Source organism: Hippichthys cyanospilos, chromosome 10 (genome assembly GCF_059441005.1).
Source record: "Hippichthys cyanospilos isolate Australia breed blue-spotted pipefish chromosome 10, RoL_Hcya_1.0, whole genome shotgun sequence".
NCBI lineage: Eukaryota > Metazoa > Chordata > Actinopteri > Syngnathiformes > Syngnathidae > Hippichthys > Hippichthys cyanospilos.
In genome coordinates, this window is record NC_142378.1 from 12,615,782 (window position 1) to 12,629,703 (window position 13,922).

General features: G+C 40.5%; 1 protein-coding gene across 2 annotated transcripts; it reads left to right on the top strand.

Annotated features, from left to right (window-relative positions):
* The first annotated feature begins 1,756 nt into the window (after positions 1–1,756).
* arrdc2 (arrestin domain containing 2) lies at positions 1,757–13,458 on the top strand. 2 transcript variants are annotated; one of them, XM_088426404.1, is made up of 8 exons: positions 1,757–2,187; positions 2,588–2,848; positions 8,595–8,812; positions 8,907–9,009; positions 9,672–9,928; positions 10,412–10,574; positions 11,764–11,933; positions 12,149–13,458. In XM_088426404.1, the coding sequence occupies exons 2-8, from the start codon at positions 2,590–2,592 to the stop codon at positions 12,200–12,202; spliced, it is 1,224 nt and encodes a 407-aa protein (XP_088282530.1). In that variant the 5' UTR covers positions 1,757–2,187; positions 2,588–2,589; the 3' UTR covers positions 12,203–13,458. The 2 variants fall into 2 exon arrangements, with proteins under 2 accessions (XP_088282530.1, XP_088282529.1); XM_088426403.1 differs by lacking the exons at positions 1,757–2,187; positions 2,588–2,848 and adding an exon at positions 7,079–7,466.
* The last annotated feature ends 464 nt before the right edge of the window (positions 13,459–13,922 follow it).

Consider the following 13,922-nt stretch of genomic DNA (forward strand, 5'->3'; position numbering starts at 1 on the left):
GGTTGACATGAGTGCCGAACATAACAGTATAACACTAGTACAAAGCCAGCCTTTCTCATATAGTAGTGACACAAAATATTGTGACAGAGCAAGCTGTTCTCATAGCAATTTTGAATGTTAAATTTGAGTGTCTCACATTTTTTCATATACAAATGAAAAGAACAGAACATAGAGTACAAGTACTAATGTAGCCAGATGGGGAGAACATATACATATATTTTGATTACTGCAAAATGTTTGACAGGGAATTTTAAAAAAAACAAAGTTTTTCAGCACACAACGTAGCGTTCCCATTCCCCTTACAGCCTAAATAAACTGAATCATGCGGTGATTTTTCATTCAATAAAAAGGTATACCAAATAGATATGTAAAACATTTATTCATTTAGGGATATTCTAAAACGGTGCTTACAAGAATATGCTTGCAGTAGTTGAAGAAGCCCCGAACCTTGTAAGATTTTCAAAATGTGTTTAAATATGTTAATTTTTCCCACCTTTCCAGGAATTCACTTGACTGGCCAACCTTTCAGTTTAATGCATGAAGAACGTTCCTAGGCTTATAATTAAATAAACATTTTCAAAGAACAACTGAAGATACATATGCAAAGAGTGCACGGAGGGCTAAATCAGGCAATATGAAAGTTCAACCCGTGCAGTTATGTGGTTTAAAAATCAAACCTCTTCTGAACTATTCAGAAAAAAACAGACTCTGCCCTGATTGCCCTACTTGGACCCTGTTTACACTGTCAACTTCGAGATGAAGGTTGGTGTGTTTTTTGCAGGAGGATTCTAGAGCATGACTGACTTGACGTGAGCCCTAAGAACAATCCATGTTGTAGCGGAAACATAGTATTGACCTTGATATGCAGGCTTGTAAAACAAAACACTGGTTTGCAAGAAAATGTAAATAAAGTGAATTTAGAGTTCATTAACCTGGTGAAGCAGCAGCACTTTGGCTACAAGCTGAAATGAACAAATTATTGAACTAGTAAGGGTTTTAAAAATGTTATTTTTAAATTCAGGTAATTGTATTATACTGCAATATTGCAAATTAGTGAAGGTTTTATATCAACATTCTGTGTTGAATTCTGTATTTATGCATTGTTGCTATAAGGGACTAATTAAGAGATGGGCAATGCTTTATATGTGGATATGAATAAATAACAAAGTACACTGTTTTGTGTGTCAAACACAGCTTTAAGCAACTTTTATTTGTTTATTTCACGTTTAATCATTTCCACTGGTTCTAATCATAGCCTTGTCCCTAACAAACGACAAACTATTTGCATGATCAGCACAGAGGTTAACTAAAAATTGTGTGCACTGCGACAGTAATTAGATCGTGATAGTGTACATCACTAAAATCATGTGCGCACTCACAGCATGACTATTTTGATCATTTTAATAGTCTTATTTTACAGCTACATGTTTACTTTTTTTTATTATTCATTTGCGATATGTTTAAAGACGATGTCTAAATTAGGTAAATGAATAGTTCGTATCCTATTATCAGTTACGTTCTGCTTTTGGAGACTCGTCAACAGGTAAGTAAATGACAGTGACGAGGTACTCGTGGTATGATAAAGGGTTTCGTAGTTACACGAGTCGAAAAAGTACTTTGCTACATAGCTGCAGAGCAAAGTATAACGTTCATTTTCTATACCTATCACAGACACTAATGTATGCTATGAAACAGTGCAAGTCGAGAAGGGCATGCATGACAAGCAGCATTTTGAGGTTGCAGAAAGGAGCAAAAATAAAGTACTTTCCGGGCCAGGGAGCCACGATAAAACAATCCCTTCAAAATAAATGTGATTGCAGCCACATAAAACAACAAATCATTTTGCGTGTAGTAAGAACACTATATTTGTTGTGTTTCATTATTTTTATGATATACGTTTACGTTCTAAAAATGTGTGTTGCTATAAACAACGGCAACTAAAATAACCATTTTTTTTAATGTGAAATGAGCAAGCAGTCTGATAGATTTCCGGTGCTAGGTGGGCGGACTTGACTTACGTATGGCCAGTGTGATTGGTGGAAGGGTGAAACTGTTACTGGGCGCTCAAGCCTGACAGACTTGGTATTTAAAGATTACTGCCTGAAAGCGCACGACGGTGTAGTTTCCCTACACACGGATGATCTAGGTTTTCTTTGGTCCTAGGAGAGGATTTCCCATGTCTTGCTGGTGAGTTGTTGACATTGTCAGCATGACGGTACGAGCTGTTAACAGCTGTCTACATTTGTAACGCGTGAAGCCATTTCTTAAGCCTGATTGGTTATGATGTGACTGCCATATAATCCGAGTGTTTTCACGGTTGTGGATGTATGCAAGCCCGCATTTGTTAATGCCAACCTCGTGTAGAATGTATATTAATAACCGAGACAGGAATAGTTCGGAAAAAGATTATTTGTGTTTGCAGCGGTTCGCACTGTGGGGCTGAATGAATTTAAATAAAATATCTTTTTTGTATGAGTTCCCATTCCATGTAGTGGGTATTTTTTAGATGTTTTTGTTTTACCCTCCGAAAAAATGGCCTGTATATTTGATGTGCTAATTGAAATCTTTTATTTCGCTTGACATACAGAAATGTCATTGAAGTTGAACCCAATTAAGTCTTTCCAACTGGAGCTGGATGGTGAGGGAGATGCTGCCTTCAGTGGAGGAGAGCTGGTGTCAGGCCAAGTTGTGTTGGAGCTCCTCAGGGACACCAAAGTTCACTCCATGAAGGTCCAGGGACGAGGGGTAGCTACGGCACACTGGCTGGAGAACCGTGGCATGAACTCTGTCTATAACGACTACACATCCAGGTTCACTTACTTCAGGAAGAGGCAGCATCTGATCCGAGGTCAGTATTCGATGCTGCAGAAGCAATAGACTTAAAAAAATAGATTAAGCAGTTTGTTAATTATCAGTCAAATCAATCAAATTTTATTTGTATAGCCCTGAGTCACCGAAGTCTCAAAGGGCTTCACAGGTGAAAAAAGGTCATATGGAGACTTCTTTTGAATCAAGAGCATGAGCACATGTAATGTCATTTGATTTTTTTGACGTTGAAAATAATGACATAACTATAGACAAATGACTAAACTTTTACAGCTAATAAGGCTAATTTACACAAAATATACCATTAAAATAATCATTAATCAGCGGCTTTAAATAATGTGTAGCTAATCTGTCGGCTGATTTAACTCTGATGATCAGGATAGAAATCGGCAGCATACAACTCTTTTTAGAACAACCCTAATAGTATAATGTTTGTAATTACCATACAGGTGTGTTTCCAATTGTTAAGTAATTTCAGACCCTGATTTAGGATTTCTCTTTTAACCTAAGTATCAAGTACATGGCACTAAGTGGGCAAAGTATCGCTCTGTACGTATTGTTATGATAAACTACTGAGTGTCACCCGGTATTTAACCACTGACCCTTGCTATGAGGTGCATACAATTACCAGCATGCTGACAGATGTTCTGCAGAAATGTGCGTATGTAGTTTCACTTTGTCGGTCCTGTAATTAATTATTTGCTGAAAATAATGCACCTATTGTATGTTCCGCTATGTATGGTAGCTACCGTATTGTGAAAGGTAGAACAATCAAATATGCTCTTTCATGAGATATAGGCATATTTAACCCGGCGGTTTTCTTGGGAGGTGTGACATCAGATGTTTTTTTTTTTCTTTCAAGTCAGATGTTTTCAGTTAAAGGTTGGAACAGAAACCGCTACACAACAGAAACTTTCTGCATACATTGGCCAACCAGATATTCTACAGATATGAAAGTGAAATTTAACCTCAGGATGCGGTCACACCCTGTAAACAAACAGTAGATGGGAGTTAATGTTTCATCAAATGTTTTGAACACTGTAGCTTGATCCACAATCCTGGTTTGGCTGATTAGGTGTGCTATACCCAGATAAGACTCAGATGAATTAATTTTTGAAGTCATTGTATTTTGCATCCCTAACTACATTATCCAATGACTAAATGTCATTGGACTTGCCAAATGTACATGTATTACCTGTCGTCTCAAATGTGTATGTTTATAACTTCTCCACTCATGAACATTTTTTAACATCTTTTCATAATTCTGTTCCGGGTCAGGTGAGCTTTAGCCTTGAGCCAGCAGCGAGGCACTCGCTGCACTGGTGGCCAGTCAGTCACAGGGCAATTATAGACAATTGATCATTCACACTGAATGCTGAAGCATGTTGGAGGTAGCTGGTGTAAACAGAGAAAAATCCATGCAAGGTTCTAGAGTACGCAGCTGAGATTCAAATCCAAAATGTCTGACTGAGGCAAATGTTTTGCGTGAATTCATTCTATATTTTTGTTTCTGGCATGAACTGGAAACTCACCAACATAAAGCGAGGTAGTGATGACCATTAAAAAGGAACAATGGCATTGTTTAAAATACACATTTATTTTAAGAGCCCATGCACATGCTTTCGAATCAACATGGTACCATACCTAAGTATATATGTCTTGTCACTATATTAAGGCCTGGGCAGTATACAGAGTGCCTTTGCTGTCTTGTGGACTGTATGGCTTTCCCAGTGTGAGGAACGTCCAACTTTCAACTTGTGAACTGGCAGTAACTGTCTTTAGCTGCAAAGTGGTACTTTTTCATTGTGCATAACAAATATCTAAATGTTCACTTATGTGTCCTGACTGTTTTTATTAACATTTGCTAGCTAGCATGACCCACTTCTTGGGCCAAAACAAATGTTTTCAACACTAACAAGTTGCTGGCAAGCTAGTGTCAACAAATTGATCATTTGGACTTTTTGTGTGAGTTGTTGTTTTATTGGAGATCCAAGCTGTTTCATTGGGACTTAAAAAATGATAGTTGGGTGTTAATGTTTAAAAGCTGCCCAAACCAGGGCAATGAGGAAGAAAGAGTGAGGGCAGTTTTGAAAAATGTAAGCAATGTTACCATGACGACAATCACAACACATGGCAACCTTTGGTTGCCTTCCTCAGACACACTGCCAAATGCAACACATGGCATTTTGTCAGCAAGTATATTAAAGTATATGTTGATTGCACGATGGTAGACAAGAGTTCTGGATATTTAGAGGTTTATTTTCACTCCGTGAGCTCAGCTTAATACTTGCTATGCATTATAATGTGTAGGTCAATATTTTGAAAGACTGTTCCTTTTATCAGGACCGATGCAGATAGCGATCATAACCCTACCAGCAGGTGGCATCACTGACTTTTGTTCCTTTCCCAAACTATCCGCACATCCATTTTTCTGTAGCGTGTGCTGACAATTCAATCCCAAATCATCCAGCAGATTTTAATAGTACGGAAGTTTACGTTTTGTGAAAGTATTTTTTTTTCTGGTGCGAACAAGCGAAGGTTCTGCTCTATAAAAGGCTTGGTAAACAACCTTTCATACTCGAGGTTCACGCTTAAGGATAAAAGCTTTCTACTGGCCTTAACATGCAGGTTTGTTTTTTTTTAATGATGTGAAAACGCACGGCAGTACAGGATGAACATGCAAGCTCAACTGGAATAAATTGAACCCTAGATCTCAAAACTGGAACGGATGTGCAAAAATCCACCTTGCTCACCGCTACCTATCAAGGGAGCTTTAAAGGTTTTTTAAAAAGCCAAACACTGACCTCTGTGCCTTCTGTGGCTAGTTTGGCACTTTCCACAAATAGACATACTGAAGAGGAAAGGGCAGTTGTTTGGCATAGAGCAGTGTAATGCGTTCTCAACTGTTCTCACATTCAAACATTCCCAGCCAAATTTGTGCAGCTGTGCGCACTACATCCAACTCGCCACTCCGTGGCGCTAAAGAGCTAACTCCCCGCCCCTGAGAATAAAGGAGTAAACAACTTTGTTTTCCAAGAGTCACACTTTTGGCTTTAAATGGTTTTGGACGGAATCAAAGTGATTAATTATCAGGGTGCAAAAGGCCTTTCTTCAAATGGATTCTGCTTAGAGTGACCTAGTTCTTGCAGCGCCCTTTAAAAATGTACACTGCACCACGCTCAGTCAAATCTTTCCAGGTGCTCAGAAGGGCAGCGATACAGTGCATCCGCTTTTTGGTCAACCACATATCGTTCTTCCTCTTCTGGCTTCCATTCTAATCTATCTAATCAAATCACCGTGCTTGGCCAAAACAAGTTACCACGGACATGCTCACCAGGCAGGGGCTTCCCTCCCAGCCCTCAAGTGTATCACAAGAATTCTTTAGCAATCTTAGACTATTTGTAGAGTAGGCCTCTATCGTGTGAATAGGTATTGAAAACAGGTAGGACTTTATGTAAAATGTATATGATAATAGAACAAATGTGTAATTGTCTTTAAAGAATGGGGCTAGCTGTAGACATACGTCTTGCTCTGTGCATACGTAGTTTTGCAAGCGTGTGGTTCATTGGCAGTGTGTCCAAAGATACATAGAAGAAGTGTCATAAATAGCTCTGATCCAGCCACCGTAGAAGTATTTTCCTCTTCAATGCTGTTATGGGAGGTTCTACATAACGAGGAACGTTCTGTATTAGGCTGTTTTCTTCTACAAACCTGGAACCACGGTCATGATGATCAGACCTCGTTTTCTTCGCTGTAACTTCCCTCCGCACCAGGGCTACATGTTTTTTTTAATGTTGCCTTCAATGTTAACACGGATATATGGCAGTTCTGCTATCAGTCACTTCCACACCAAATAAAGTAGTCCAAAGAAGATGACACATACGTTCTATTGATGTCGTGTGTGTTTTGGTTTCGTTTTCAGTCCACATTAGTGCTTTTTAGTAGGTCTTTGCCTGGGCATGTTTTTGAAGCTGTTCGTCCCTTTTGTTGATATTCAAAGTGAACAAGATAGTTAGTTACTTTTTTTAAGGAAATGTTTTATTGGTGTTGAACATAAACTATGCATCTGATCTTATGAGGTAAGGTATTTAAAATAAATGAACAAAGCTACTGTAAAACTGAGAAAAACAAGTAGCCGTTGCGAAGGAGGAGTAACGCGAAGGCATCATTGCCCAGCCTTCTAGCCCTCTCCTGAGGCTTACATAATCAATCTACTGGACTGCCCCGCCCACTCTCTCCTCCTGCAAATAGGCCTCGAACCGAAACTGCAAAACAGTTTCAATCCGAACTAGCAAGAGCCAACATCCAGTGAATCTCACTCGCTATCCCGCACACCGAAAGGAATAACCCAAGACGATTGGCGACAATGATTTTCGACAAGTTGAAAAAGTTGGACATCGTCTTTGACGCTCCGGACGTGGACTGTCCTCCCGTGTATAGCAGCGGAGACGTGGTCTCCGGCCGGGTGGTGCTGGAGCTCACCGGCGAGAGTCGCGTGGACTCGCTTAAGCTTCACGCCGAAGGTTTCGCCAAAGTGCACTGGACCGAGTCCCGCTCTGCCGGCTCCAGCACCGCTTACACGCAGAACTATAGCGACGAGGTGGAATACTTGAACCGGAGAGAGGTGCTGCTGCAGGCAGGTCAGTCCTGAGTTGTCTCCTCTGGGAAGAGTGCATCCCCTCCGGGAGGCGCACTCAATCATGTGCATCACAAAAGGATGCCAGAGTGTCCTAATACTAAGCAAATAACCAACAGTTGCTTATTAGGTGTGACTCTCAGGATTGATGGTGGTAATTTATTGAAACCGCGTATGGCGTGTGTGGCTGCCAAAGCCCAATGTGGCATCTTGTTCCTCAAAGTGGTTGGGTTTTTGTCTCTTTAATAGACGTTGCTGAGTCTTCATAGATTTTTGCAGTCGAGTTTAAGCGCACCTATCCCGATTTAAATCTCGTATTTGAACGAGAATCTTTTGTAGGGATGTTTTCTTTGTTACAGGTTCTTATCAGTAGAGTAAATTTATCGGGTTAATCTTAGGTTCTTTTCTTCTGCTCTTTCATTCATTGGGGTCACATTTGTTAAACATAAAGAGTTAATTCACTGCCAAGCATTCAGTCTTTAGTTGGGCAATGATCAGCTTCTTTGTTCAACTTTGTAATGTCTCTTTACAACCTATAACATATCATGTGATGATTTTGAAGGATTATGGTGTTTTTTTGCAGTTGTGTAGCCCAAGGTAATCAATAACAATTAAAAGAATAATAATAAAAAGCAAATGGCAGTGACAGTATTTAACGAAAAATTAAATGGGAGCTTTGAGCAGCAGAAGAACACAAACACAGCGCGTGTTAAACAAAAACACGTGTTCGTGGGTCTCCGCCGACAGCAAGGGGGAGAAAAAAAACAGATCAGTTGAGAATAGCTCGAGGAAAACATGTTCCCCGTCAGCACAATGGAGCAGGAACCGCCCCTCAGAGCAAGCAGACCAATGTGATTGTGGGGAATGAATTCTGTTTGAGTGGTGTCTCGAATGATTTTCTGCTTCACATTTTGATTTGTGATGAATGTTGCCGGAGAATATCGCTCCCTCTAATCTTTTATTGCTTTATGAATCAGTAAATGCTAAACCAGATAAACGAGTTTAAGAAGGAGCAACTTTTATGATGGCTTTAATCAGTTGACTCCACCAGTTACTGGCTCAAACTCTTAATACATAGCAAAAGGGAGAATTGAGCCTAAATGTCTGGGGTTTGTCTTTTTGTCTCCCTCAGATAATGGTGAAGTGACGGTCCTTCCTGCAGGCAGACATGAATTCCCATTCAGCTTCCAGCTGCCAGAGGAGACGCTGGTCACCTCCTTTGAAGGAAAACATGGGAGCATTCGTTACTGGGTCAAAGTCAAGCTGCATCGGCCCTGGGCCACCGTCAGGAAGATCAAGAAAGAATTTACAGTCATTGAGCCTATTGACATAAACACACCGGCGCTACTGGTGAGCCTCCTTTTTTTTTTTTTTTTAATTTTAGTCAGGTCTCCTCATTTTTGCAGCACATTCACATTCTTTTTTTTCCCCTCTGTATTCAAAGGCACCACAAGCTGGAACGAAGGATAAGATGGCACGGACGTGGTACCGAAACTTTGGACAAGTGTCTGTTACTGCAAAGATTGACCGCAAAGGTTACACACCAGGTAAGATGATGTCAACTGAACCTTTTTGTCACTTAAGGAACCTTATTTGATAACTGTCTGCTAAAAATAGACTCTATAGTATATTAGGGAGACCATCTTACCTTTTAATAAAAAAAAAAGATATAGTTGAACTGGTTTAACTAAACTCCACCTCCCATGTTCTCACTCTCTTGCTGTCAAGAGAGCAACTTTTGAGGAGGTGACAAAGATGCACTTGCACAGCTCTCTGAAAAGTTTTTCTGTCACCCAAAGTCCAAGCTTCTGTTGACAAAATGACAAACCAAACAAGCCCCTTTTAAACGCTCAAGACGTGCAACCAAATAATCGTTCTTTCAATGAAGGCCCACTAACCTAATGTCAACAGACAGGCTACTTTAAAACACCGAGCGCTATTGCTCATAGTCATATATTTTATTCTTCTATATAAGAACATAGAGGATATTCTTTTACTCTTCTTTTTGGCCTTTCTTAATTATGATGGAAATATCTTTCAGAAGCCTACCCCTAACTTCAAACTTTAAAAAAAAAATGCTTTTAATACAGATAAAGATAAACCACAATATGGATTCACTATAACAACGTAAACACATATGCTCATGCATAATGATACATGTGTCTGTTTAGAAATTGACTCAGCCCTAATATTGTCATCTTCTCCACAGGCGAGGTCATTCCTGTTTTTGCGGAGTTTGACAATTCCACTTCGCGGTCAATCGTGCCCAAAGCGTACATCACTCAGACTCAAACATTCATCGCCCGCGGCACCATGAAGCAGAAGCGCTCCGTGGTGGCCACGCTGAGTGGGGACGTGGTGGGCGCCAGGTGCAGGGAGACGTGGCACGGGCGCGCTATCAAGATCCCGCCCGTGGGTCCATCCATCCTGCAGTGCCGCATCATCAAAGTGGAATACATGCTTAAGGTGAGCTCGGTCACCAAGGGCTTTCAAATCGGGATACATGAAGGCACTTCAGGGCAATCGTAGAAACTTTAATAGGGTTTCTTTTGATATCAGCGTGTCTAATTCATGCTTTGTAAAGCTGTGACAAGTCCAGTACAACTTTCTTTTCAAATTCACTGCAAATTATTTGGAAAACTAAGAAACATTGTTAAATTGTGCTATAGTGGTTTCTTTGCAAAATATTGTACGCCTTTATCAAGTTTTACACAAATGCACATTGTTATTAGTCATGCAAGTTTACGACCGACGAGCCAGAAATAAAACATGTTACATCTATTTTCTGGAGGTGTTTAATTAAATATGCCTTGCAATACCACCACAGATGTAGTTTAAAAATTCATTAGCTTTGCCTCGGTTAAGTGTTACTCGGCTGGGGGACAAAAATCACACACTGAATAGAGGTTGAGAACATTTGCTGAAATTATCCCAACCCCGTTTCAACAGGTGTGTGTCGATGTCCCGGGAACCTCCAAACTGTTTCTTGAGCTGCCTTTGGTCATCGGCACAATTCCACTCCATCCATTTGGTAGCAGAACATCTAGCGTTAGCAGCCAATACAGCGTCAATCTGGATTGGCTGCGTATGGCCATCCCGGAGCAGCCTGAGCGTAAGTTTCATTCATAGAAGCAGTGCTTCAAGAGACAAAACATTTCGTGCCCCCCTCCTCTAGAAGGAAGACAAAGCAATTGAAATCAACTTTCAACAAATGTTAGCTTTACATTTTCCAAGATTGATATAGGTTACAGGTTAGCCTGAAACTGAAAAAAAATAAAAGTGGATCAATTTACCTGAAAAAGAAAAAAATGTCGATCCTAATACAAATTACAGACACTGAACCATTGAATGCTGAAAAAAAATCAATAAATAATAAATGTAAAATGACCTGGAACATTACCACACGGGCATTAAAAATATTCAATAGTTTTATTGTCATATACATAGTAATACAATGCAATGAAACTCTTAATCTGTTCACTTCCCCAAGTAGACTAAATTCCATAATCGAGCAAATAATAAGCTAGGCAAGAAAACAAAAACAAAAAACAGTAATAGAGTATTTTAATCTGTTGAAAAGGGTATAAAACATTGTGCTTATTTTTTTTTTCTCTACATCGCATTAATGTGACTTTGACAATGAGAGCGCCACTGCACCAGCTGATGCCGTCAATGTACAATTACTTTTCACACGGCAAAAACAATGCCTCTTCCCTGGGGTTATAGGTCCACTGTTTCAGAAGCAACAAGTACACTCAGATCACTTGTCAAAAGCATTAAGTTTAGTGGCTGCCAGTTTCTGACCCACCTTTACTTTAAAACTTTAAAAATATTGAATAAAATAAACTGACAAGTATCTTGGATTCAATGTCCTCTCTTAAAAGATAATTAAAATGTTTCTGAGTTAATATTTATGTTATGGATTGTTTCTGGTGCATGAATTGCTAAAACACTATACAAATGAAAGACTAATCCAAATTGACAAAACGGGCAAAGGGATCGCTTAAAGTGATTGAAAAAGATCTCTTGATTAAATAATAAAATAAGTTGTCAAGATGAATCAGTGCGTGGGCATTAAGTTGGATGGTTGTGAAAACAGCCACAAGGCCAAGTGCCAACAACACATTAAAAAAAACAAAAAAACTCCTTTTCTGATGAGATGTATTTGTTAAATGAAAAAGGCAATAAATGTCTCACAGCTTAAATCATTTCAAATGCAGCGATGAGTCAGCCGCTTCACGTTTGGACCCGTTCTGTTCTGAGTCAGAACAGCAGACTTATCTCGCTTGTTGTGCCCGCAGCTCCTCCAGAGTACAGCGCGGTGGTTGCGGCGGGGGAGGCAGAGCAATGCGGCGGCAGCAACAGCGCAGCGACCCCACAGCCGGCCGAAGATCTGAGTGGGATCCTCGAACGGCCGCTCATGGCTTTCGTGCAGGAGTTCCGTTTCCGACCTCCGCCGGTGTACAGCGAGGTGAGCGAAACGCATCCAAACCTTGCTTTGTTCACACCGTATTCAAGTAGAATTTTCAATAAATATTTCTTCAGATCCTCATCTGCTAAAATGGTTACGGTTTGCGTTGCTCGCATGTATTTTGGGTAGAGACCATTAGAATGTCACAATTTGATGCGTTTCTCCAGAATAGATAGGAGAAATGTTAATTAAATGCCTCGTTTGTGTTTCTCCAGGTTGACCCCAATCCTCTGCCTTTCCACATGAGGCCTCGTTGCATGACGTGCTGAATTGCAAGATCCTGCCTAAGTGTCGAGTGATTTAGATTAATCCTATGAATCAGGAGCTTTATCCGATTCTTCCTCTTTGAAAAGTGCCGCCTGCTCGTAGCGGCGGCACCGAGAGACTGCGGTGAGCGCCGCAGTGGAAGTAAGCGGCGCCGCCGCCATCGCCGGGGCCTTACGGACGGAGGAGCAACCCTGCGCTTTGTTTGCGGTCTTTACGTGGACTCTGCGGTTCTGTTAAGATGGAAGCAGTGGCTCTTCCTTTTTATGTTTTTTGATCTCGATGATGTGAGCTACAAACACTTTGCAATCAACAATTCTCTCACCTGAATCGTGATTTAACGGGACATGTTGAAGGGGTGAGGTGCTTCAGGTGTCAAGTGCCTTGTTGTAAACGTTCGCGATCGCATTGTCAGCTTTGAGCGGTGTAAAGAGAAGCGCAGTTGTTCAGTCTCTTCGTTCTTTTTGCCAGGCTCAAAAGTGGAAGCCATATGATGTCAGTGCCTGTGACGATTTCTACTGTTAACCAAGCACATACTGTAAATGAACGTGTATTGATGGTTGAAGCAAGACAGATGTGTTTTATGCATGCAGTAAAAATATACATCAAAGGGAAAATACATATGCATCAACCATCTTTTGAGAAAGACGTTAAAGAAATGTGTATGTTCCCAAAATCTTAAGGGGACCCCATTTTGCGCAGGGGACGCATTGCGACATCTGGCCAAAACGAGGGAGCTCTTCTTTGGGGTCCCAATTTAATCAGGTGTAGCTCTGATCGTGCAACTTGGAAGTCAAGATAGTAATGGCGTTAGAAAGTGGATGTTGAGTTTTCTTAGCACAAAGCAAAGACAAATTTGGCTCTTTGTTTATAAACGTTCCCAAGGCTCACTGATAAGCTCCCCTAGCTGCTAATAAAAAGGAGGAGCTTCAGACTTCTGAAGCGTCTGGTTGGAAGCGTTTGATGGGAGCCAGATGCCTGGTCGGCGTGAGCCGCTTTGGGAAGCTCAACTAAAACACACTTAAGACAAGCTTTAAGCCGGAGATGCCTCTGGAGTGTATGGACAAAGAACATTCCAAAAAGTGACACTGGGGTTTTGACTTTTCCTCATTTAATGAGAAAGAAAGTGGTCATCAGTCGCCATTGCCATGCATGAAAAATGCAATGAATGTATTTTTATACAGTGAAAAATCACAAACTTGCCAAAGTTTCCTAATTGTGTTTGTTTTTGTTTTTTTCCAAATAAACAATACTGAATTAAGCTGGGTCACTTGGGTCTCTTTCAACATTGCATGCGAGTGAGATGGTACATGTTGTTCAGCAGTGAAATGAGTCAAAAATATATTGTTGCCAGAGGCACTGCTTCTTGGAAGCAGGCCACACCCAGCGGATCAAAACAACAATTACAGGCTCGAAGTTGTGCCACTGACACTTCTTGTTGTGGCCCTAAATTTCCATTTGCAGGTTGCCGGAGTCGCTAAGCCTCCTGTCACACGGAGTTAAATGTGGATTTCATTTCCTCTTGGATTGTTCTGTTACAACACTGATCCTGGTTATTTTTACCATGTTTAAACACAACGTACACACTGCTAACTGATTTCTACAGTGTGTTGCATAAGGCCATAAGCATGGTTTAGCAGCAAGTTACAGGAAAAAAATGTGACTCTCGAAGATTTTTACTGAAATCTCTTTTCAAGGCTCACTACTTTTTGTCAAGAAGGAAAA